At 32.1% G+C, this 27,063-nt stretch overlaps 2 protein-coding genes across 4 annotated transcripts in view; both read right to left on the bottom strand.

Annotated features, from left to right (window-relative positions):
• Positions 1 to 6,470, bottom strand: part of LOC106713205 — a 35,293-nt gene extending 28,823 nt beyond the window's left edge. Inside the window, exon 1 of the mRNA XM_045682209.1 lies at positions 6,434 to 6,470. The gene's annotated coding sequence lies outside the window, so the exon portion shown is untranslated. The remainder of the gene's footprint in view (positions 1 to 6,433) is intronic.
• Positions 6,471 to 21,139: 14,669 nt separating this feature from the next.
• On the bottom strand, positions 21,140 to 25,243 carry LOC106713134 (glutathione S-transferase 1). 3 transcript variants are annotated; one of them, XM_045682165.1, is made up of 6 exons: positions 25,158 to 25,243; positions 22,996 to 23,150; positions 22,797 to 22,855; positions 22,424 to 22,565; positions 21,508 to 21,698; positions 21,140 to 21,254 (listed from the first exon to the last, which is right to left on the bottom strand). In XM_045682165.1, exons 2-6 carry the CDS (start codon positions 23,137 to 23,139, stop codon positions 21,140 to 21,142), a joined length of 651 nt encoding a protein of 216 aa, XP_045538121.1. In that variant the 5' UTR covers positions 23,140 to 23,150; positions 25,158 to 25,243. The 3 variants fall into 3 exon arrangements, with proteins under 3 accessions (XP_045538121.1, XP_045538122.1, XP_045538123.1); XM_045682166.1 differs by lacking the exon at positions 25,158 to 25,243 and adding an exon at positions 24,834 to 24,877; XM_045682167.1 differs by lacking the exon at positions 25,158 to 25,243 and adding an exon at positions 23,813 to 23,849.
• Between the last annotated feature and the right edge of the window lie 1,820 nt (positions 25,244 to 27,063).

Genomic DNA, 27,063 nt, shown 5'->3' with positions numbered 1-27,063 from the left:
GACCTCGGTCTAGGAATTTGGCTTTTATTATACAGCGCAAAGTATTAAATTGAGCTCATTGTAACCGTAAAAGTTCCGACGCCGTTAATTCACTACAATGATGGTTTGCATCTAAAAATATATGGACTCTATTTTATTGCTAGCTGAGGATTTAGTACAGTCTCTCTTCTGGGATATTTAATATTTTTTAATTTATTCTTGTAATGAAGAATACAGACTAGTTATATAATGGATGCTCGGTTTATTAAATACGAAATATAAAGCTTTAATGGGTAAAGTGGTTAAAGTGAGTTGTTCATATAAATGTTTATATATATTTTGTTGAAGAGATTTAAGATTTTATGTCCGAAACGTAAATAGAATTCTTTTGTTTCGGGCATAAAATCGTTTATCGTTTATCGCCTAAGTCACACGAAGATGTAACATGTCCATTACGACGTTTATGTGTTGTTTTATTTCATTTGTACAAATAAAGAAAAACATATACCATTCAAGTAGAGACTTCAAAACATTATAATGGTAAGAACGAAGTAAAATATATTTCATACCTACTTATTTCATTCTGCAATATCTCTATACTTTTATTTTACCTGAACTTTACGTAATACTTTTATAACTTTTTCTCCCATCGGTATCGGCGCTGCCGCAAAGAAACACGGAAAAACAGTTAGTATTTTCACTTTAATTCCTTCTTATAAGAGAGTTGAAATGTATTTTAAATTTTATACTTTATTTTACTTTTCATAACCTATTAAAGTGTATGAAAATAGATGAACTTAATAATAAATATGTTGACGTGCGAAATGATAAAAATGCTGGGGAAAGTATATTTATACATTTTTTTATACATAAAAACTGATAATAATTGGACGTCATTTATTTCAAGAATACACGAAAAATATTCAAGGATTTTCGCTTTAGAAGGGAAAAAGTCGAATTCAGAACTACGCAATTTAAGGTAGATGTCCTCAACATAAGTATTTCAAAGAGGTACCATATGTGACCGACTTTTAAATATAATTTATAAAATATTTCGTATAAACGACACAGTAGAAAAAGTGGGTTATACTGAAAAATTTGAAATACATGAAAGTTGAACAAGTTTTTAACGAATTCATACTATTTTATATAAACCAAACAGCTTTTTCTGAAAGAGAAGCGACGACGGCGTGGATCTCGTTATCCGGCGTATCTAGAGTGTCGCTTAGAGATGCGGAAACAATTCAATTCCACGGCTGTCGTCGAAATTCAATCCACCCTCTCACTAAATTCACCACAGATATTTAAACTAACAACACTCAACTCAATCTTTGCTTTTTGAAAAAACTACAAAATTTTTCAACGTAAGCCAATGTTACCTAAAAAGCACTAAATCTTTTTTTTTCATTGAAATTCAGTAATGTAATGAGAGATTAAATTTAATTGCAGTAGTTACAAAGAGTTTTAAGACTTTATAATTTCAAATTAACGGAAATAATAGTAACTGTTTTACAGGCTGCATTTTGGGGAGTGTTCGCAGGAATTACATGATATAATTTCACCATCACCATTCTACCATCGGACGTTCAGACATACGTAGACGTGCCGAGACTTCGAACGAAAATGTTTGAATCATCGTTCCCTGTGCGTACTGCTAAGGATTGGAATAAGTTGCCGGCGTCAGTTTTTCCGTCCAAGTACGATGTGGGGGCCTTCAAGAATAGAGTGAATATGCATTACAAAGCTAGCGCGTATTATCTTTAGACTACATCATCACTTCATCGGGTGGGATCGTGGTCAAGCGCTACCTTATTCAATATAAATAAAAAGATAAAGTCGATAAAACGTTAATCTGAGTCCAACAAACTAAAACAATATAAATTAATGTTAGGGCAAGAAAATATAATCATAGTCAAGACTGAAAACTAGACATTTTCATTTTTATTTCTAAAGTTAATTGACTTGTCCACAAGTAACTTGTAGACTTTAAAATTTGATACTCTATATTTCTAATTAGATGAATTGATGAAAATTTGATTGTAATTTGATAAATGTTTTCCCAGAAAGCAAAGACTCGACCAACTTTAACGAATATTATCTTTATTATAATTAGAATTCAGAATTCGAGACTATTATCGATCGATTCTGCTGTCGCTACAGCTACTAATGTTGTTTGGCAACGTTTAAGGTTGTTTTATTGTAAGAAATTTTTTAAAAATTGTGAAATATTTTTATTTTATAATCTTTATTGTATCATTAAGTTGTCATATAATGTAAATACTTACAGGCATTAAGACACGATGTATCTAAGTTAAAATGAATTGTGTCTGTATGCCTATAAGTTTTTAAAAATATCACATTTATACAAAAAAAAAAACTAAAATGTCAAAACTCAAAATTATAGGTCAAAAAAAATGGGACCCATCTGCAAGCACTTCCTTTCGATTAAAATATTTTTCATCAAAATCGGACCACCAGGGGCGGAGTTTCGGGGTAACACACATAAAAAAAGTCGAATTGATAACCTCCTTCTTTTTGAAGTCGACTAAAAAACGATATGTACGTCCAAACAACGTAAAATATATCACTTTAGATATTGAAATATTTGATTGTAACGTATACAGTTATTTTCCTCCACTGTAACGCATTATTTTTATTAGAATGCTGAAAAAAAATGTTTAATCAGGAATTAGTAGAATTCCTTTGGGTCATTAAAGATTTATTACAGAGGAAATTTTCGACTTGTTCGCTGTGTTGAAGGCGCAAATCCACTATGTCATCTTGTCCCAGGAGCGTCGTTAAGCTCGATTAAGGACATACCAGAAAGTCTTGTATCAAAATGATAAATGACGTTTAATCAATGAAATGCAAAACATCTCCAAAAGAATGGTGTGTTTATTGTGGTCTTTTATTAGTATTGTAATAGGCTGTCGCCCGCGAATCTATCTGCACAATTAGAATAAAAAACTTGACATGTAGCATATAACTTCTTTCAGACTATGCTCTACGTCCGTGATCCGTTGATCCATTTTGGAGATACCTTCTAACAAAATTAATTTCTTTTGTTTGTGAAATGTGGAAATTTAATGAAAAGTTTATAAAAATATCGTTTTCGTCCTCTGAAAACTTTATTGCAGCTGCGCTCGCTTTTTCAATTTTGTGGAAAGATTAAACAGTATGACGTTGACTTTCAGTCTTTCAGAGGACGAGTCAATCTATCTTAAATGTTCACAGCAGCTACGACGTCCTTTGACTTTGAAAGGTGAATGGCGTGTGTTTTATGATATAAATTTTGTTTGTCACAATTTACTCTGTATATATTCCTATTTCGTGTTTTATTTTCACCCTAGGAGATATAAGGGAATGATGGTCAAATGATTACGCTTTTGTTTTCAAAGTTGTTAAAATAAAGTGGTAAAAGCCGCAGAAAGATATTATAGTTGAGACCATTTTGAAAGGAAGAAAGTATCTGGCCAACAATCAAAATATTTGAAATAACATTCCTTAACTGCTTTGCTACATCTTCACGCATCGCCAACAGATATAATCGTCAATGTAGCCCGGACGATAACAATGTATCATAATTATCGATGAAAGAAATAAATATATATATAAAGACATATGAAAGAAAATGTACAATATAATACTTGTGTTTGCTCAGAAAACAGAAAACATCTTATGTAATAAAGCTTTATAGACAATTTTCTGCGTTAAATAATAAAGATAAATAACAGATAATGTAAATTTGCTTTGTCGAACTCATGATAACTTCTTTTTTTAATTTTAATGAAAGATTAAATTATTACAAGACTATATTTTTCTATTCTGTCTTGTTTCTTGCTACAAAATCTATACACGAAAGCATTAGTGATTGATTAATCCTGAGAGTAATTTCAAAGTTTCTCTTAAATTAAGAGCTATATTTGCGACCACTTTAGCGGTTTGTTAACAAGCATTTCCCTACTTCACAAACGTTGTTAGACCGTTGATTTTGATTATTACCAAACGTGAAATTGCGCTGAAATCCAATTAATATTTGGGGTTTATAATTAATGTAACAACTAAACAAGTAGTAACGATCTATAAATGTGAGGATTGGTAACAAATTTAAGTTAAAGATTTTTATCCGACCTATACCAGAGAGGACATTTTCAGTTTAGATCAGTAAAGCCTTTTTTCTTAAAAAAATCTTTATTACATCCTTTTAGAAAAATGCAGATGGTAGATTGAATAATATCCTCGGGATATCTTGAACAACGGCGTGGTAACTTTATCAAAGGCTTTAACGCGAGACCGTACACTTCTGGGATTTCACAAACTTTGTTGCTAAGTGACGTCCGAGTTGCAAATTTGAACCGATTTAGATAAACGACCACTTATCTAAAGTTAAGACAGGGCAAACGTTTTATATTATTTTTATTTAATTATGCTTTTAAACCCGACGTGTGTTGCAATGACGCATTCATTAAGAACGAAAATTTGATCTTTAATTGTAGTTTTTCATTTGAGGAGCCTTTGTGCATATCTGCAGAGAGCTAACAATGTCTCATCAAAATATTAGATGACATATATACATACATTGATATTATATATAGGTATGTAAAGTTAATAGAGACACGAAGTTATTTGACGGCAACATAGAACGCTACAGCCGACAAATAATCATATGCCTTTGCAAGCTTTGACAGTGAGTAAGATTAATTGACATACACGTCGGGATGGACACCCAGGTTAACAATTTAATGGATTTCATTGCAACCTGGAACAATATCTTCTACAGTCAGAGTTCTAATTGGTGAATAGAGAGACATCTAAAGCATAATTAATATGTGAAGAATCTACACCACGTGAATTTTTTAATTACTATTAATCGATGACTGTGGTGGTACGTGTTATGTTACAAGCTAGGAGAAAATAATATTCACCATGAGTTTTCGAGAACAGGAGTAGAAAATTTTTGGTGTAAATAAATTGAATTGTTCAAATTAAAATATGTCACCCATGGGACTATGAAAGTAATAATTTATGTAGTTCGCAAAGAATTTTTTTTTTTTTTTATTCAATGGAAAAGAAAATTGATATTAGTAGTGTTGTAGTTTAATAGGTTAGGCAGGGAATGAATTAAATAAATTCTAATCCTTGAAAAGGTAAAAAGAATATACTCTAATTACTCTAATATGAATTAGCGACCAATCAAGTTTTGCTCGTGTAGCAACGTTTTATTTTCTTCAGGGATATATCGCTCTAATTGTAAAGGAAAGAAAAGGCAAAAGCAATAATTTAAGTCAATTTTGAAAAGAATGAAAATGAAAGTAAATAATACGTCGAAACTAAAATAGCTAGCACACGTCAAGGAAGAAAGTATATTTACAATAGATTTATTTGAGAATAAAAAGAGCATAAATATCAAATATTCAAAACTAGCTGTCGCCCGCGTCTCCGTTGCGCGGAATTAAAAAAAGGAATAAGTAGCCTATGTGTTCTTCTAATCTATGTTCTACATCTGTGCCAAATCAAGATCCATTGAGCCGTTCCGGAGATACCTTCAAAAAAACATCCATCCATCTAAACAGTCGCAATTTGTTATACGACTTCATTTCTCAATTTAAAAAATCAATACACAAATTCTACGATTTTGTGAAAACTCTGGTTTTTAGTAAATAATTTTTTAATAAACACACGCGATAAAGAGAAAGAAATGCAATAAAAAATACGGACGACTTTTTGAAATTCAATTCACAAAAATGGTGATTTAATCCGAATTTAATAAAAGAATCCGGGTACAAAATGTACACATTTCATTTCCTTCAAATATAAAATTTCGTTCTATTAATTTAATTTGGAGACTGGAAAGGAAGGAATATTTTTTATTTCGAAGTAGGACTCCGTCAAGTACTTCAAGCATTAATATCTAACATGATTTTAATGTTCGTTATGAAGTATAAGATTTTCATGGTTTTTTCCTTGTATATTTTATTTTTATTACGACAACCAAATTATTAGTATTATTCTCATTTATTACTAGCTTTTGCCGCGACTCCGTCCACGCAGAATAAAAAACTACGTATGTGTTCTTTCAGAATATGTTCTACATATGTGCTAAATTTCATCAAGATCCGTTGACATTCGCATTTATAATATAAGTAAGATTACTTTAAATTAAAGACATCATTTTTGCGAGAACTGAGATATTGTTAATAATAATAATAATCAGACCAATGAAAAATTATGCTCTGTATAGTTCATAGTTTTGTGCCATTCAAAAACCTTACTAAAGCTTACCTGAACTTATTTTTGTAAAGTTTTGTAAATTATAGCGAAATTTTTTACATTAAGATTGTATCCCTAGATAAGATACAAAGGCGTGTCAAAGTAAATAAAAAACAATTTTATTCCTTTTTTATACAGAAAAAAAAATTATAACTATGGTAATAGTTAAAATAATTTACTTTACCTTACTTTACCCAGCACTGATTTAAAAAATTCCCAAACTAAACATTTAAACGGTTTTTAATATGATTTATTTAAAAGTTTAAAAACATCACTAAATTACACATTCTGTAAAATAGAACCTTCATATTTATAAATCATAATTTTTCAATAAAAACACATTTTAACACAACTTATTTTAATTAGGTTTTAATTTCGCGTGTTAAAGATTTGAAAGTTAAATGGTAAAAATCGCTCTTCTTCAACCGACAACCGCTCAGCCTGAAAGCTGAAGCTATACTGAAGACTACCTTGTATCGCATTCATCTTTTACAAGACGGTAAAATTGTAGACAATTTCGTTATGCGCGCTATACATTGACCGTTTGTTAGAATGTTTCCAAACCTACACCCATACTTTAGGAGCAAGGGATAGGTAATTCGATTTCACTTGAGAGAAATAATATATCGTGAATAAATGTAATCAACTTAGTTTTATTATAATTAAAAAGCTACAAATTTTTTTGTTGTATAATTCTGCTGGATCATATTTTTTTTGGATATAAACTTTACTCTTTAGCAATAAAAAAGGTGACAGTGTCGGACAATGATTTAACATTAATACATAGACAGTATGCGTGAACAAGTGGTAGGTTAAATACTGAATTAGAAACATTTGTGACGATATCGTACTTCGGCTTCGACATTTCAGTATTATATCGTATTTCGGACACTATAGATAAACGTGAAAGTATATAAAAGTCGTATAACATTGTGTTTATTCTGAACGCCGAACGTAGTTTATTGTGACCGTTAACCGGTGGGATTGCCGTCAATCTACTTTTACTACATATAAGAAAACTTAAGTGTTTTGAATGGATAATTCCTGAGGTCAAGTTTATTACTAAACCAGTATGTTAATCAAAGTTCAATATATCCAAGATGTGTTAAGTTATGCGAGAGCATTGTGCGTGTCACCGTAGTGCTCACAAACGTTTATATAATCGTACAATATGACACAAGTGTAGTAAAGTGTAAGTGAATGAATGTGAACTAAGACGTCACTTCATATGTGCAAGTATGTGAACCAAGCGACTTCAACTGACTTAACTGAAGCAACGTTAGACAGTGAGTGCTTCCTTTGTATTAAATATTTTAGAGGTGTACCTATGTTGGAGTAGTTTCATTTACATTAGGTTAGATTAAAATTTGAAATCGAGTGCAGTTTAATCGTTCGTTCAGCTATGTGCTTCTATCTTAGGAGCCATTAATGCTTAAATTTAAAAACTTAATTTTTTGTGATAAAGGGTTAGATTTGAAATCGTCGATGTATCGTTCTCTAACTTAAATCTGTTTTAACTGTTATGTACTTCAACAATCAAACCTAGACGATATGTTCTAGCGCTCAACGATATACGAGATATATATAAGGTGAATTGTATACCGTAACGTGTTACAGTGCATTTGATATTCCATTAGAGAGTGGAAATATGGAATATTCTCTTACACGTAAACAATAACTCTTGTTTAATATGAGTTTTAGTTACATAGCAATTTAATCCTGTTAACAAAAAGGTATAGTAAATATTATAGTGCTATTGCAAAGGTAAGTGTTCCGAAGAATTTTTTAGAACAATACATGCCGTTGTCTTTCATTGTCGGACAATACGATAGAGCTACAAATTCTTTTCACACCCTATATTTATGTTTGGTATTCTAGTAGCGCGAATTTTTCACGTAAATTTATCTTGCAGACGAATTGTGAATTCTCTTGTCTACTTGTATTTCCAAGACAATATGACTTACGCAAAGGGCTTATTCCTTCCTTGCCAGTGCATCTATATTATATTAATAAGCGGAGGTGACTACTTAAATTAGGCTCCTATTACATAAATGCTTGTCGCCACTCAAAATATTCAGGTTTATAAAACCTTGTGCGCCGGACCTTCGAGAGTGGGATAAAGCCAGACAAATGATGGTGACTACTTAGATTCAAAGGCCAATTGTTGACCCCCTTTCCATTTAAAGAAAAACAACGAGTTATTTTTCGGACCGAGTTATTTGTCAATGTAATTGATGTCTTAGAAAATATCCAGCAGTATATTTAGCATAAGCATTTTTACTCCTCATCCTTAATTAAACAACTATATTTTACGGGTCAAAAGAGTGTGTACATTTGTTCGTTGACAAACAATTATTATTGTTGGGAGACGACACACCTTCTCAATCCTTAGGGAAATTATCAGCTGCATATAGTTTGTCTAACGGAATTTACTTTTCCACGAACCTCCGAAATCAGTAAATACAAACTACTCTGTTCATTTATTAAACTAAATTTTAATTAATATAAATACAAATTTAAGAAATTATTTAAATTTAAATTTAAATTTAAATTATGAATTTACATCGCTCGTATCCGTCTATCAATTTCTCCTTCATTCAATATGCACTTATTTTCGTTGGTTTCGCTTTTTGAAAGTTGACAATTTTTAGGTTCCGGCGATCACTGTTGGCATTAGAGACTAATTCTGATTTCAAACAACGAGATTTTTTTTTTCTTGTGAGTCGAAGTAATTTCATGGAATTTCTAATGTACCAGTTATATATTATATAGATAGTAGTTGTCAATGAAATATGCGTACTATTCGAGTGCGGTAGTAAATCAAGTCGTTACAGTGCAGTGACCGGGAAGTATTGGTGAACGGGAATGTCGGCAATGTAACTGAACTCCTCTCTGTCGAATTGAGATTACAATATAACGTCTAGAACATTTTGTAGTACCTTTACGAGCAACATATGTACGTCTATGGTGTGATTGTTAACGGATAGAAGATCATACGCGAGTTAAGCCGTTGTTAATTAATTTATTATAATGTCTTAAGAATAGTCTAAACAATTTAACTTGGCTTTTTATAAAACATGGTAGTATCTACACAAAAATAAGATCTGAGCCTCTATGTAATATCGAACAAAATGCAAACTTACTGCAAATAAACAGTTTTAATTGTTTCGTCTCTCTGTCCGCAGGTTCTAGTCAAGTTCGAGTTTTCTCCGGAACAGTTGGACCGATTTTGACGGGATTTTGACAGAAAGGTAGGTGATGCATGTAGCCATATTGTAATTTTTCTTCTGCTCTGACGAAGTCGCGTACGGCCGCTATAAATGAATAAATGTCGCAATCTTCTCGTATATAATTATTTTTTAAAGATTCCGAAAATATGTCAATGTAAAAGTCCACTAAGAACAATAGAAAGGACATGTACTCGTATTTAATAAGGTTAACCGATTCAAAGACGTCTAACGTATACTTATCCAGTGTCCCGTAACAAAGTAGCTTATATCATTAAAGATAGTCACAATATAACGAGAATTTACGGTCCACCTCGGAACAAGGGGTCAAAAAGGTGTCCTACCCTGCTTTGCATAAATAGACGGGCCGCACAATTCCCTCGATTTAGCGTCCCAATAACGACAGAAAGGATCCCTATAATCAATAAACAAATTTACGTTAACTTTCTTACAAATACCAGTAAATGTAAATGATGGTTCGTGTCAAAAATATATTTAGCTTGTTAGTTAAATAATACGAAGAGAAAACACTAGATTATGGTGCTGTTTTACTTCTCCACAATATACGCCAGTACTGAATTTCTTTCTTTCTTTTTTCTAAGCAGAGTTTTGTCCTACTAAAGCTTTGATATTTTGCAACGTTCACAGATTAACAATAAAGCCGAGATTTATAATAAAAAAATCAACAACAAATAACAAAGTCATTTTCTTTATATTATAGATTTGTTAAAAACTGTCACAAAGTAGGTTTTCTCGTTTACTTTAGGTTTCTCCGATATTCGTACATCATATGGAATGCCCATATATGGAAATTCAAAGGAAAACATTCAAAAGTAACAGATAAAGAAATACACATAACAATATAATTTCCATATTTCGAATATTTTTGTTACAAGTTTAGTTGTTACAATAACGAGAAAACATTGATTTTCCAAGAATAAATATTTAGTTTAGTTACACGTAGATGAGAGTTGTGTAAAGCTGTATGAAGCAAGCTGTTACGAAGCGTGTCAGACGCTACAGCCGGAACATATGTCCCTTGTGGGAATCCAACTCGGCTCAAAACGACTCAACAGCTGTCTCGTGCTACTTGCGGATATCGTATCCGATGAGATGGATCTAATAACATTCTCTGACGTAAAACAATTCATATAAATGTAGAAAAAATAAAATCTACATTTATATTGATATTCTGAGAAAAACTATACATAAAATGATTATATAATTTCTATGAATAATAAAATTGCTGTGTGCCAGAGTGATTGAAAGATTACAGGTACAAAGTAGAAGAGACATATTTTGATTACTTATTTGGCACTGTCCTGAAAAACCCTCACTATACATACATCTACTCATCGGTAACTTAAACTCTTTTTGTCTCCCATGGTCCCATGATTTATACCATCACTGTCATACATATTCGCAGTATAATATTTGCAGCGTCTGTGCAGCACGTGCCGCCGGTGAACATAATTTCCAATTTAAGTTGTATAAATCTTATTTGGGGCTAAAGTCGACTGATTCTCTAAACGATTTTTAAGGACAGTTTAATTAAGTAATTACTTTAAAATAAAAACAAGAGATGTGATTTTAAATAAAAAATTAATTGTACTTTATTTGGTCCCAATTAATCAAGTCATGTAATACCTGCATAATGTAAAACCTAACTGGAGTATCGAAGGCCATAATTTATAAAAGCGCGGGAGCGCATCCCGCTCATTTAAAATTCTATAAAGTAATTTCCATAGTGAATCATTGGTGATGTCATTTGTTTTCAATTTAAATACAATTAACTTGCTGATAGCTGTATTGTTCGGAGCAGAATGTTAATTATAAAACCGTATTAAGTTAATGGAAAAGGACTATTTTATCAGCTTTAAATATTTTACCGTGTATACTGTACTGTGTAATTGGTCTATATTCATCATTCCATTTTTGAAACAAATAGAGAAACTCTATGGTCAATTTAGAAGGCAAGAATATAAGCAATATGCGGTATGTCATCCTTCGTGTTTCTTATTATCTGTGATTGGGATCTTTTTATTCTCCTCCGAGACTATTTAAAACATAGGTACTATATTAACCGCTAAATCATTGTCAGTTATATATTAGACAAGCGTTAATCCGCTACTTTGTTAGCGCAGAATTAAAAAACTGCCTTCCCGTTAAAGTCCTGTCAAAATCAATCCAGCCGTTTCGGAGACCCGCAACAAACGCCAACTTGCATAGACAAGAATTTTAAAATTGATATGTGTCGATTGTTAATTAAATAATTTAGCAACTCAATTGTTAATTTTTAATTAAAAATCAAGACATAGTTGAACCAATGATGTACTTCAATCAAACTATAATCCGATAATTGAATTATAAAAATACGCTCTCTGAGTAAATAGTACGTGCGATTTCTGCATCAATAAGCAATCACGCATCGTTCGTATCCGTGCAATATCTCACGTCGTTCGGATTTACTGCTCTCGTTACTTCTGGCAGCAAACACTACGCTGCGGTGAACTTCATTTAGAAATTAATTGATTTCTTTAAAAATGTTTCCGTTATTTATAGCTTTCAATTTCTTTCTCCGAACATGTTGCATTGCAGTCGTCTTTAACGGCATGATTTTGATGACATTCTATATATTATGTAGGATTCAGGATGAATATTAGCTTTGGTTGGATAACTAAAATTGCCATAGGGTTTAAAGTTTTCATATGTTTAATTAAGAAGAAGCAACTTTAATTAAGTTAGCTTTTAATTAAATGCAGAGAAACAGGATATTTTAAAGTTATAAGCAACTTCTAAGTTAACGTTATTTGATAAGAATATTTAAGTAACACCAGGGATTTGTATTCACTTTAATTTGTAACAAAATTATCTTTTAGAATACTTTAATGGGTTTAGTTTTTATAAAGTAAACCGTGATACAATATAATGGAATAATTTTATTTATTTGCAAAATATATCAAAGTTTCACGGCTTCATTTTTTTTTTAGAGAAATTACCGTCCGCTGAATAGTTTGTTATTAGATTGATCTAGATATTTATCATATATTTATATTTAAAAAACATGGCGCAAATATTTAATATTTACTTGCCGCTACATAATTCTATTAGTGTTAAATACAAAACCAACCATAACGATGTACAAAAGTAAAATGTTAAATTTTAATAAAAGCATTTAAAGCATTGACTTATGACAACCTAAATAAATGGTGTGTGGTATGAAATAGCACCTATATTTGTCAATGTAGCAATAACGTGATTACATCGGATCTCATTACTGTAATGTTTTGCCGCTGGATAGAGGACGTTCGATCTAATTATAACCAGATACAACAAATTCAAATGGGTATATTTACCGTCGAATAAAATATTAATCGCCCGTAAAATAATATATTGCTATCCCTATTTTATCTAGAAAAGTGAGAGAGATGAAAACATATTTCTATAGCGAAGTGGAATGAACAGTTATTGACACATATCGGCGTCTATTTCTGAACATACAGATTAGTTTTTTAGGACGGGAAAATTCCAACTAAGATTTCACTTTGAGTAGAAAAAAAAATTGTCAAGAAAAATAAGAAATATATAAGTATTTCATTGTATAAAGAACGAAAATGTTTGTCTATCTGTTATAATCCATTATTATTTGAAATGTTGATCAAATGTTTGATTTTGCTATTTGCCCTTTTCCTTGAGTAAATAGAATCAGACGCCTGAAGCTTTATTCTTCTATAGTCTTATGTACCGATATTTTATCTTGTTTTACTTGAAGCAATGAACGAAATATGTAATGAAAGATAAGCTATCACGACCGCGCAAACCAAATGGGGTAATTAAAATCAATTCATAAAACTTTTCATTAGCAATCATGTCGCCATTTGTACAAATAGAATGAATGAGTAAATGATAGTTAACAATTCGTTGAATGGATTCAAAAGAGATTTTTTAAGGATAAAATTATTATATACATAGAAGAAAGAGGCAATCTGTATATATAAAAGAAAGTCGTGTTAGTTACACTATTTATAACTCAAGAACGGCTGAATCGATTTGACTGAAAATTGGTGGGCAGGTAGCTTAGAAGCAGAAAACAGACATAGGATAATTTTTACCCCGTTTTCTATTTTTTATTCCGCGCGGACGGAGTCGCGGGTAAAAGCTAGTTACAAATAAAAGAAGAGTTCTTGGCTTTCTTTCTATATTTTGTACATAAACTTATTTCCATACTAGAATTATTAGATGGCCAATACAAGCGTCCTGCATAATTTTTTACTTACGACGAATACTTACGAGAAAATATGTAGCACTTAAAAGATGTCTTGTTAACTTTGTCATTAGTAAAAAAGCTTTTTTGGTATTCCAATTTAGTTGTAAAGTGGCTACATTACGTGATACAAGTAACAGAATACTCAAGGTTATGGTAAAGACTCAAAGAAAATGACATTTAGTTAACTTTACACTGCACGACTTGTCGACGAATTATTCCAGAGCCCCGCAGTCTCTCCGACGTGTAAATTTGTTATCTAAAGGCCTTCCTTAATAAATTAACTTCACTTTGTGTAAGTCTGCTTTTGTGTAAAACAAACACAATTAACAAATTATTTCAATTTGCCGTGTCACGATGCTGGCATTGTTGTGTCCTAATGTGTTTCTAAATTGGCGTAAAAATATAATTTTATGATCAAATTATTTTTTAAAACATTCATTTTAGAGATAAGTAGTGGAAACAGCATTTATTTTGTGATTTTATAATATTTAAAAAAGGGATCTTATGCTGATGATAGTACGAATTTAACTTATTTATTAAATCTTACTTTTATTATATACATGCGAAAGTTTAGATGGATGTTTTTTGAAAGTATCTCCGGAGAAGATGTAGAATATAGTCTAAGAACATTGGCTACTTATTAAGTTTTTTTTTTAATTCCGCATCGATAGAGTCGCGGACAATAGCTATAAAAGTATATAATGTGAAAATATTTGATTGTTCTAGATAAACTCAAAAAATTACTGAATCGATTTTGGAAACCAATCCAATTAAGGTTATTTTCTATCTAGTGTCGCTAGTTAAATAAGAGTAATAGAACCATAAGAGAATATGATAAAATTCTCGGTATTTTGCTATATTTTTATTGCGTTGTTTCGTTCAGTATCCTAGTATTGATTAGCTACTTGACTGCAAGCCTTAAGCTTAACGCCTAGCGGAGTTCCGGAACAAACATGCTTAGTCGTGTATAATTAATACAGCTTTTAATCAAGCTCAACTTCGGGAATCAAGTTCATTATATCAGTTAAGCTGACTCTTAATGATTGGCCCAAGAACCTTCTAATCAGCAATAAGTAAAGCTTCCTTATCTCATTAAGGGAACATCGTTTTATGTTTATGGATTCACACAAAACTTTATTAAGATACGGATATATTATAAGGTTATATTCATGTAGGTATTTGGTTAGTATTTTCGTAAATTAATATAAATCCCTACTGTGTTACTCGAACTTACCCTAATTTAGGACTGACTAGGACTTTGTCTACCACGCTGGCTTGTTGCGGATTGGTTGACTTCTTACACGTATTTGAATTTCTCCGCAGATATAGTGAGGTAAGTTGATAATATTTGATCAAAGGACAAGGATGAACTTCCCACTTACCAGACACATCTATAATACCTTGGTAAATTGTATTTCTCCGAAATGGGTAGGAAATAAACGTTCTGGACTGTAAATATAACTAGTGGAATTACAAGATTCGAGGTGTCGCAGGCTACAACGCGCGCCGACAAGTTTTGCCCTAGTTACTGTAGCGCAAGTTCGTGCTCAACTTGCGGGAATTGACTTCATAGAATTCACCTCTACACAGCTTATGTGATTACCTACTTGTTAATCCGATTAGGTTTAAAGATCTTAATTTGAAACCGGCTTTGATTGCAATATAAAAGGGAAATAGTGACATAAATCGTAAATCCATATACCATCCATGCAAAATATGCGCCAGTCGTAAAGTTACGAAAGACGTACCCCCTACCACTATCCAAATATATTATGTGTATTTGAGCACAAAAAAATGGTTCCATCATGAATTTAAAGTAAATGTGGAATGTCTTTAAAAATTTAACTACGAGTACGTGTCAAGCAAAGCTTTTACTCTTTCGGTTTAATTTAGCTTAAAGGACGTACTAGTATGGATCAATTAAAGACTGTTTTGGTCCGAGACTGCGCTAACGAGTTTTACATTCAAGCGAAACGCATTCAAATTAAGACCTTTAACTGCGAAGTTTTTCGTCGTTTTTAGGGCATTCATAGCCTCTTTGATTACTGCGAATGAAGTTTTAAACGTGATTACTTGATAACGACATAAGTTTCATGTTTTTTATTATTATAGTAATCTCAATTTATCTAAATATATGATTCACAATTTAATAAAGGAATAATAAGAGAAAAATCTTGAGAAAGAACTTTGATTGCGTATTGTTGGTGATATTTTCCCGAACAATAAATAAAAACTATCCGACATTAGAACGAAAATAATATTAAAATTTATATACAACAGTAGTTAATAAATTGTCACGTAATTGAAAATCTTAACCAAAAAGCAGCATGCCACGTAACTAACTGCACCGTAGCCACATTTGCCGAACAAGTTATCAAATTAACAACAGGTGCAAGTTATCTCATTACGCTGCGCGCACCTCTCATATTACACTAAGTTTCACGTATTACTTCAACTATTATACGGCATTATTCAGATAAAGTTAAGCTTTAGTTTGTTGTTTATAACACAAAGTAAACGCTATAATAAAATAATTTAAAAATAATATTTTTGTTATTTTTTTTTGTGAGACATAATAATAAATTAATTAAGAACGTCTTAACTCACGTGTGATCGTCCGGTGACGGCACTGACTAGTTTCGGTCTCGTCGGGGGTTCCCAACCACCCAAAATAAATACTCAGCCTAAAGATGGACCTCCGACGGTTCCGAAACTAGTCGGTGCCGTCACCGGACGATCATTCGTGAGTAAAGACGTTATTAATTAATGTGATATTCTGATAGTAAAAAAAGGACAATTTTATTAAACAAGGTGACAAGTTTCCATTGGATTAAGGTGATAGATGTTCAATTAAATAGTAAAAAATTTAACTGTAATACTGGAACTAGAGTGGTGGTAAGCAATAAAGCCATTTTTTTATATGAAAAAAATATAGCATTATATAAAACTTAAAGAATAAAAGGCGAATTTAGTCCGATAAAAATAATTTTCAGTCGTTACAAAAATAATTCCACTGTCAATAAAATGTAATGGGATGCATCAGTAATAATAAAAAAGATGAATAAATTAATATTTTATAAGCGTGAGCGCTAAAATGCTGTCGGCTTAAAAATTCATAAGGAACACTTACCTCCCAGTTGTAAACCAGATTAGTTTTGCGGCTTGCACGTTGCTAAAATACATGAGTCTCTCTCTCCAATTAAATTTGTTTTTGGAACCAAGTCAAATTGTAAACAAACCTGCTCTCTCTAAATTTTGTTGTTTTAAAATAAGCAATGACTTTCAGCAACTAAATGAAATGAATTTTAAAAAGTGAGTTTAGAAAAAAAAACAAATACTACCTTCCAGTACATGGTTATTGCGCAATAAATTCACAATTTATCAGATCTCGTATCATCCTCAGCTCACTATACGTCCCCACCGAGGGGCTCGGAGCCTACCCCAAGTTAGGGGTGACTAGGCCATAGTCAACCACGCTGGCCCAGTGCGGGTTGGTTGACTTCACACATATCATTGAATTTCTTCTCAGATATGTGCAGGTTGCATCACGATGTTTTCCTTCACCGTAAGAACGTCGGACAAATGTACATATGTAAATCGAAAATCGAAAAACACATTGGTACATGGCGGGATTCGAACCCTGGACCTGCAGATTGCAAGTGCAATTTAAAAGCGTAGTGAAATTTAAAAATAGGTATTTTTATATTCTATTGTGTCTATATAAACAAAAACTCTCTACTTTTGGAAGGAATGGACAAAATTAATGAATTCAGAGATTAAATGAACCTATAGTTTACCCAATCTAATTTAGCTCTTCTTGGTAATTTCAAAACTAATTAATGAAATTGTAAATTAATGAAATGTGACAAATTAAGCATACCATGAATAATGCTCTAATTTAAATTAAATATTATTATTAGGGCTCTTGATAATTTAACAAAAGTTGTAAAATTTTGCTAAAAGTTTAATTATATATCCAGTGGAAAAACAAAACCCAGAAGTCCAAACAAAAGAAAAACTTCATAAATAAATTAAAATTATACAATGTTTTGAGTTTTGTTTGGAAAAATTGCGCAGTCGATTTGAATAGATATTTTTCAGGGCCTTCAACTAAAAAGTCTTTCGTTTATAAAAAAAAAGTTTAGCGAGTCCTTTCGCGTAATAACTTACCACGGTCATAATATAAAAGCTTGAATTATTAATGCCATACAATTTCGCAACTTGTAAAACTTTATACATATATATTCGTACATTTCTGAACGAATTCGTTTTTCTAATTTGTTTTCCAATTATAATACTTTGTATTCGTGTTATTGTTTCTTCCTTAATTTGTATAATCCAATACAATTTATGTATATAGCTGTAAAAGTTTTTCCACCACTGACACATCCTGTATAGAGTCATCTGCATAAATTTATAAAGCTCCAATTTTATAAGCCTTGACTTATGACCTTCCCACCTTGAATACATGTTATTGCTGGATTGGAGTATACAATTTCTTTTATCAAAGGTGTGTACAAAATTCTGGAGCTTTGTAAATGTAAATTTATTTATGTGCAATATATTATTATTATAAATATTTTGGCGTTGAAAACTCACAGTATGAAGAACGAAGTGAGTTATAATAATGTGTGGCAAACCCTTGTTCTCTGTGAGCAGTACCGCAGCGCCGCTGGCGGGAATAATTGTAAACATTCTGCAACAGACTCATTAATATTAAGTTTGTTATCTCAGTTGTTTCAATCATACGAGATTCGTGTGTTTTTATCAGACTTTGTTTTAATAGTTTATTTAGATTATTTTATTTTTATAATTAACTATATGAAATAAAAGGAAAATTCGTTTGATTTTATTTTAGCTTTATTAGCTTTACACAACATTAGATAGTTATAGTTGTAATATTACTAAAGTTATTAATTAAAATTAGAACACAAAGGTATTAAAAATGTTTCACTCTTCATACATAAAATTAACATCGAATAACTTAATCATAGGTAATGTTGTTCTCCTCTTATCAAAAATTTTAATTCTTCCTACGCTGAAAGAAAGCAGTAAATTACAAGACCGGAAACTGGCAGGAGAAAATTAATGTTCTTCCATTTTATTAGTTTAAAAGAAAAACAATAACAGTCTGAGATGGGTATCTGTTGAGAAAATGATGAGAATTTATGCGCGAACTACTTTTATGATTTACATTCCATTTTCCCAGTGCGCTTTGTTAATTTAAAGTATTATCAGAACTTTGGTTTTGTGTTTTACTTCTGTATGAGTTTGTTGGATAGAAAAGCACATACGTCGAACACATTGTAATTAAATTTAGAAATAACTTTATCGCATTTGGTGAAAAAATTGTGATGATTCAATATTAAAAGTATTCTTTGACGTTTGTCGTAGAGTTGATTAAATTTGTAGTGTTTGTAATTCATTTTTAATTTATTCATGTCAGAAAAAAGTTGCATTAAATATCTTGGCATTGCTTCTTCTTTATTACATTCGCGAACCATGGAAAATTACATTATGAATAACGTTGTATTGGATAATTGTAATTAATATTGTTAATTTCAATTTTGTTTGCAGACTCATTAATCCGTAATTTGGTGTTTCTAATGTAGACCGCACATTGTTGACACGTGACCAATTTATTTATATATTTTTATCTTTAGCGTAAATGAATGTGTTCAATGTTCATTTGTTTTAACAGACTTCAGATTAAACAAACGAATAACGCAAAAGCACAGTTTGCAAAGCGACTAGAGACAGCATAGACTTTGATGTTGGAAACGAGTATAGTAAATAGTGTACAGAGTAGTCATTTACATTTTAAATTACTGTCAACACAAGAAAAGACGCCGCTTTGATAGAAATAATTAATATTTAAATAACATAAACGAAATTGTTGAAACGATGTCGTTGGCTGTATTTTTGTAAAGCATATCTGACTATAACTTTTTGGAGATTTTTACCCCGACAAGGGTTTTCGAATTCTGAAAAAAATTATAATTATTATTTAACGAGTGTGAATATGACAGTTATTATCTGCTTTAAATTAAACACACAGTTAAGCGATATATGTGTTAACGTGAAAAAAATATTCCTTTTATGGGAGCATAATTTTAAAATGAATGCCGTAAGTAAATTAATATAAAGAGATCGTAAAGGGTTTCTACATCCTATATTTAATTAAGGCTTCAGGAAGAGGCATGAATCACGTGAAACGGTTTTTGGTTTGAAGCCGTTATACTCGGGCACACTAACGACCTTATATTCAGACGTATTCAAATTCAGCGTTTAACTGCAAATTTTTCGTCGCTTTTAAGGTTTTAATCGTAAGCTTAATGACGTCGAATGGAAATTTGGGCTCAACAGGATTTGCAATTAAATGCCATCTTTATTATCTTTTTCATAGCTCATTCATTATGTTTAAATGAAAGGTGTGAAAAATTAAATTTCCTGTGTCATACATCCCCACTGAGGAGGTCGGAGCCTACCCTAAATTAGGGGTTATTACGCCATAGTCAACCGCGCTGGCCCAGTGCGGGTTGGTTAACTAAGTAAGCTCGTTGAATAAATGTAAATCGAAAGACGCATTGGTACAAGGCGGAATCGTTAACGGACATGGATGGTAACGTCTAAAAGGGGTTTTGTCTATTAGTTGCGAGAACATATTCGCAACGTCATCAACAGTAAGAGTTTTGGTATACTGTACGTTACAAATAATTTCTCGCAAATTTTTGCAATGATAAACGTGAAACAGAGATATATTTATAATGAAAACTAACTTACTTAGAAAGTGGTTCAGAATTTGTTATTCATTCTTAAGACAGATACCTAATTGTTATGCTTATTGCAGTCGCAGTATAATTATTTTTCTCTTGATGAAGAAATTGAAAATACAGCGAAATCAATTGATATACTTAGTATAACTGTCGTCAAATTAAGCAGTACTCTTATGAATTCATATTTTCCAAAATAGCAAAACTATTGCTACGTAATTACAAACACTAAAAAAACCGATATTTAGAAAAGGGCGCGTTATTAAATTATTAGTCCGCGCTGTATAAATAAATAATAAATATGTACGTACATTCGGGGATAATGTAGGTTTCCAATAATGAAAGAATATTTCAAGTCAGTTCAGTAGTTTTATTCAATGTAAACAAACAATCGAATCTAAATAAAAAAGAATAGGTAATACTAATAAACCTAAACCTTTTTGTAATTATTTTTTACCTTACTTAACTTTTAGCATTATTCTGATGCGTTTTTTCTGACTTATGTTACCAGAATACTTTTGATGTTAGTTTAATTTTTAGTAAAATAACTTGACACCATTATTCAATATCATAAGTATCTCCGAACTGATTGAATGTCGAAAGGAATTAAAACATACAATGATTTAACCAAGCAACCTCCGAATGCTATTCCTAAAAATAATTGATCCTGGCTCATTTACTTTCTTGTGACAATCCAGCTCTTTGCAGCGATTCAACCAATCAGTGAGTTTAGGAAACCTGAAAACAGACTGTTGTTAATAAACCTGAAAGTACTAAATTACACCGCGCAATCTTGTAAAGTCATCAACGTTAATAATTTTTTGACTATTTTAATTGCTTTTTTATCTGGAGATTATGTAATTAATAAATGTATTGAACAAAGATACTATTATTCATTAAGACTAAATACTCCCTCGGATGAAACTACGCCCCTCTCACCCAGCAATTGTGTACGTTTGTTATTGTACAAACGGAAAGAAAGAAAACTTACTCTTCGGAGTCGATAGGTTGTACCTCGATCGATGATCTAATAGAGGCCAAGAAGAAAATGTCGGCTAACGTAAATTCATCTCCTGCGATCCAACGTTTTGTCAGGAATTTTTCAGAGAATTCGTAACCAGATTTGATTTTATCTAATGACTCTTGTTTAAATGATTTTTCACCTTTGTAAAATAATGGTTCCTATAAAAAACAACGGATTATATATATATCGTCACGTCGCGTACGCGTCTGATCACCTGAATTCGGTGAAGTAGCAAAGCAAACGCTACCCATAGAAATCCGCAATTGCTGATGCGTTGCCTACCTTTAATCGACGGAGGAGGGGACGTACAAAAAGAGGATATTTCTCTTAATATACGACCCCTCCTCCGCCAAATGAACTTTCCTTTTACATCATTTAATTATCAGAAAAGGGTGAGAAGGGAACTTGAACTAAAATCAATCCTCCGGCACGCACACTCATCAGACGAAACGCCAAATTGCTTCTACTTCACGTGGTATTTCACCGGTCGACCAGACCCACTTGTGTACCCAACAAATCTCGGTGTAATCGGTCTCGATCTACCACGGTATAATTACTTCTGCCCATTTAGTTTAATAATAATTAACTTGCTTTTATTTTTGTTTAGATTTGATTTTACGGGTTCTCTTTTTAATTACATATCAAAAAATCATCTCCAAATCCAAGCTTATTCTTAGCTACATTGTACTTATTTTTTTAGTCTTGTCCGTATTTACATTATAATGTTTGAATAATTAAAGTTTGACAAAAAAGAGTGCTAGAGTCCACGGTAAAACTATATTTAAGCTTTTTTTGTTAAGGCCTTCAGTGTTTTATTTGATTTCGGTCTTGGAGATGTAAAACAGTTGATGTTATTCAATATTGAAACTGCGATTATACTCACGATAACTGCTCGTAGGTTCGGGAAGAGAATTCCACTATCAAAGTGTAGTCTCTGGTTTATAATCGCACGCTGTTTCGGGTCCGAAGGATAAAGTGTTGTGTTATTACTGTATTTTGTTAGTAAATATACAGCTATTGCATGGCTGAAATAAAGTATTGATTTAAAATTTATCAGTACCTCTCGCTTCATTTGCTTTTGGCTCTTGCAATCTTTGCTTCGCAAAGGTTATGCGTCATAAACTTATTTTTTCTTAATAGAACATGAAATGCTAGCTTTGATCTTCTTTCAATTTGTTTCTCTCTTTGAATCTAGTAGTATTTATATTATGTTATGTGTTTTAAAACACTTTTGAATAGGTTAGTAAAGCTGATACCTGTCCCAAATGTAAAAATCATCGTCCTGTAAAGTCGGTATAGTGTGTTGCGGATTCATCTGAAAATGAAGCGATTGTTTTAACGAGGAATTACTTACGAAGTACTCGAATGTTTAACTCGAATTTTAGGTTATTAATCTTAACCAAATGGATAAAATATGATGCTAAAGAAATTATGTTAATTAATGTAATAACATACCTTTAAGTACTCTTCTTTTAGATGATCTCCTTCTAGTACATTAACATCGATCATTTCTACATTAGGAATGTTGGCAGCTTCAATGGTCATCAAGACAGCACGGACTGGCGGGCTCGCGTCTGATTTGTATAGTTTTAAAACCATGATTTAAAATTCTGAAAACAAGATATGTAGGTTGTCTAATCTTGAACAAACTTTCCAAAAGAATATTTAAAATAATTAAATTATTTCAGATATAATTCCACTGCTTTCCTAATTGCATAATTTATCAAGCTCAGGACCTATGCTCATCGAGTTTCCTCATAAAACCTAATATTGCACATGTTTTTTGTACATATTGTAACATGATTGCCAAACTGTATGTACTCGTGGCATAACTATAGTTAGCTAGTTTAATTGATCTTTGAAGTCAATTTTTCGAGCCAAAAACCCTCATTGAGTTTCCTGATGATGTTATGATCAAAATGTAGATAATAATATCCCAAACCCAATCGTATAAGGTTGCCTTATTAAAACCAGTCTAGGTATATGTTTGCCGAGGTTTAAGGGTTCTACATCTAAATAATATAGATCTCAAAATTGTATCACCGACAGCTCTAAATAGAGCGTAGAGACTTGAAACTTTGCACTAAGAAAACAATATATAAAAATTATTTTTAATGGTATTTAAGGCCACCGGTGAACAGTGATGCAAAGAAAATGTAAAGAAACACATTTTATGGATGTGTACCTTTTATTCTCTATCTCACAATATATACCTTAATAGTTTAGAAGGGGAATATACGAAAATCTAAAAACATTGTAATATCGGACGTACCCGGCTTGGGAGCTTGCTTACGTTCATTGTTAGTTATGTTGTCTCGTATTCTAAACTATTTTTTAGATTTATTTTATATAGTAAGAAGCAAATTTAGTCAAGGTAAAATTCTACTGACAACGGATACATTATTTTGAATAAAGATTAATATTAAAACCAAAAAAAATATCGCCGCAAATAACATGCCATTTTAATTGCTTTTCCTAAAGCAAAAAGAGGAATTTATCATTGTGAAAAAACCGTGAAAGATACAAATCTTTTCGCATTATCAATATATATTAATAAAATTGGAGTGTCTATATGTAATATCAAGAGAAAAAAACAATGTATTTGTAATTGCGTTGCTCATAACTAAAAACAATTTTTTTGTCTGTGTCCTGTGTCCGCAAGGCCGTAGGTGATGCACGCAGGCATAATATTATAGGCTACTTTTTATTTTTATTAAAATTCTGTGCATTCGGAGTCATGAGCGACCGCTATTTTATGTCATTCTTACGGTTTGGCCTACATGTGCCAAGAAAGGCAAATTTTAAGGGCTTCAGAAATAAATGTTTATTCATATTTACTTGTTTATATTATAAGTTGGCACACGAGCAAGCGGCCACCTAAATACGCCGATATAGATGCGAGCGCTGCCCATGGACTTCTGCAATTGCTGATGCATTGCCTGTCTTTCTTCAAAAGTGGAGGGGAAGGACAGAATTTCCCCTTCCTATGTATCCCCTCCACCGTCAAATCCCCTTGCCCGTCCCATCCTACGTACTGTGACCGTGACGCAAGCGTGGATTGTGAACGAATTGTGGCTATTCGATCATTATAATGCGTAGGGTTGCGAAATGCGATCTTGGATAATAAATGATAAAGTAATTATAACAGAAGCAACGTGATGAGAAAAATTTTTGACGTTGGCGTTGACGTTCATACCATCATTCAGTGGCGTTCAAATAGTCATTAACGATAAAGACGTTACGACTATATTTTTTGGTGTAATACAATAAATTTAATATGTCTAGTAACATACCTTTAAATAGCTAACTCGCACGGACACAGGTGATTGCACGTAATGTCACCTTCAATATATCATTGAACGTTAATTGTCCGATCACGGATTTTTATAGAAAAAAACAATCGTACGTTATCTAGATATGTATTTCGATGAGATTATTGTAAAAATCATGACTTGACGAAAATTCACGTCAGACAGACAAATGAAAACAGTGACATATCTTTGTGGCGCAGGGGGACGCTATGTACGGAGTACAAAACTTCTAGACCTAGTTGTGTCAGCAATTTAATCTCAAAATTAATCCCAATAAGACCAAAATAAATATTATAATATACTCACCGTCTACCGTTGCACCAATAATCCAACCCGCCAGCAATGACAAGTACAAGGCACAAGCTTAATAAAAAAAATGTGGCAATAGGAGTTATACTCGTGCAGACAGCGGGTCTTTGTTTTCCAGACCGATCTATCTTACATCATTTCAATTGTTACTTCCGTCTTAATTTATGTCACCTTTCATACTCATCCATCTCTTCTCCTAGTCGTATTCTCTAAATTCTCTCCTCATAGCTTTCTCATACTATACTAATCTTCTGCTTCAAAATGAGGTCAAACTAAGAGAAGGAACAATGAAATAACTGCAATATACTACCACTCTTTGGTAATGACAGCTAGAAATGTCGGCGACGGGCGCTGTTTACAAACCTCTATGACATTGTATCGCGTAAATCGATTTTGATTGATTAATTAGCCTTTATTTTCATGAAGTTTGATGCATTAATTGCTTAAATTAAAGTTAACAATATAGTTTATTAAAAGAAACAGTCATGACCCCTATTGGGTATAGGGCTCTTCAATTTTTCTCCATTTTTCCTATCTGTGGCCGTTTTCCAGCAGGATTTTCCCGCTACTTTTATTATGTCGCCTGACCATCGGGCTTTGGGTCGTCCTCTCATTTAGCTGTCATTGCCTTGCCAGTCGCTCGCAACCTGTTTGTCTCGAACCAAATGACAGAAGTCGCTGCAACTTTCAAGATGGCGGAACAAATCTAAACAGATGGCATTTTGTCGTACTGACTGAATAGACGACTAGGGTCGACGATTCTACGTTGCGTTGTGTACGAGGGGCCTAACTTTTTGAAATATTTTGTAACTACCTATATCTTTGGAATGATAATTCGTATTTCAACATGCAAAATCATTAGATACGCCTTATTAAATCACATAGGAACATTATCACTAAAATCATGCGATGACAGTCTGTTATTCAGATTATTATCGTATAAAGTTGTCTTATCTTACTTCTTACTCATATTATAAATGCAAAAATTATGGATGAATTTTTATTATTACGTATCTCATAAACGGCTTACAGATCTTGATGCAGTTTGGCAAAAATTTAGAACATAGTCTGGAAGAACATATCGGTATGTATTTTTTTATTCCGTGCCGACAAAATAGTAGGCAAAAGCTAGTATATTTTAAACATCAGTAGTAAACGGTTCTATGACTTTCCTTAATGTAATCTTTAATATAAGAAAAGACTAACGAGCAGTGTATTGTCTAATATTAATTGATCCGACGCCTATGAACATCAGCAACGCCGGAGAAATTCCAGAGTTTAAAGGATGTCTGCTATTTTCATAAATGTCCCTAAGTCTGTTTGAAATGACCACTGAGGCATAATATTTTACAACGCGGCTATACGTGCTAAGAAGTTGAAGTAAAACCTCATCGCTGTGGAGTATCACATTACCTTGTGAGTCATACAAACTCCTTCTAGTATCAATACAGATAGTCAAATTATTAATTGACTTACATGATAGGCAGATAATGGAAAAAAGAATTGAACATATAAATTGTAAGTATGGACATAAAATATCGAAAATTTTATTTTCTTACTTCTTAGTAATTTCATAAATGTGAAGGGTTATGTTCGATAGTTCTTTGTTACAGTATATATCCAATATGGCTTCATGGATCTGGACGAAATTTGGTGCAGATGCAGAACACTGTCTAGAAGAACGCATGTTCTTCATAAGTTTTTTTTTTTATTTCGCGGGGACGAAGTTGTGGGCAAAAGCTAGTTACAAATAAAAATCTTATGAAATTTCAATTTCATTTTAGTAATTCTTTATGTGCTAAACCTCTGATATGTAGAATTGAGGCATCACATGTACAAAAATGTTTTTTTTTTATGTAACAGCTAATCTAACATTAAACCTTATCTGGGCAGATTAGAAATG

Source organism: Papilio machaon, chromosome 18, assembly GCF_912999745.1.
Source record: "Papilio machaon chromosome 18, ilPapMach1.1, whole genome shotgun sequence".
NCBI classification, from domain to species: domain Eukaryota; kingdom Metazoa; phylum Arthropoda; class Insecta; order Lepidoptera; family Papilionidae; genus Papilio; species Papilio machaon.
Note: the sequence above shows the minus strand (reverse complement) of the source record. Positions and strands in the feature narration are given on the sequence as shown.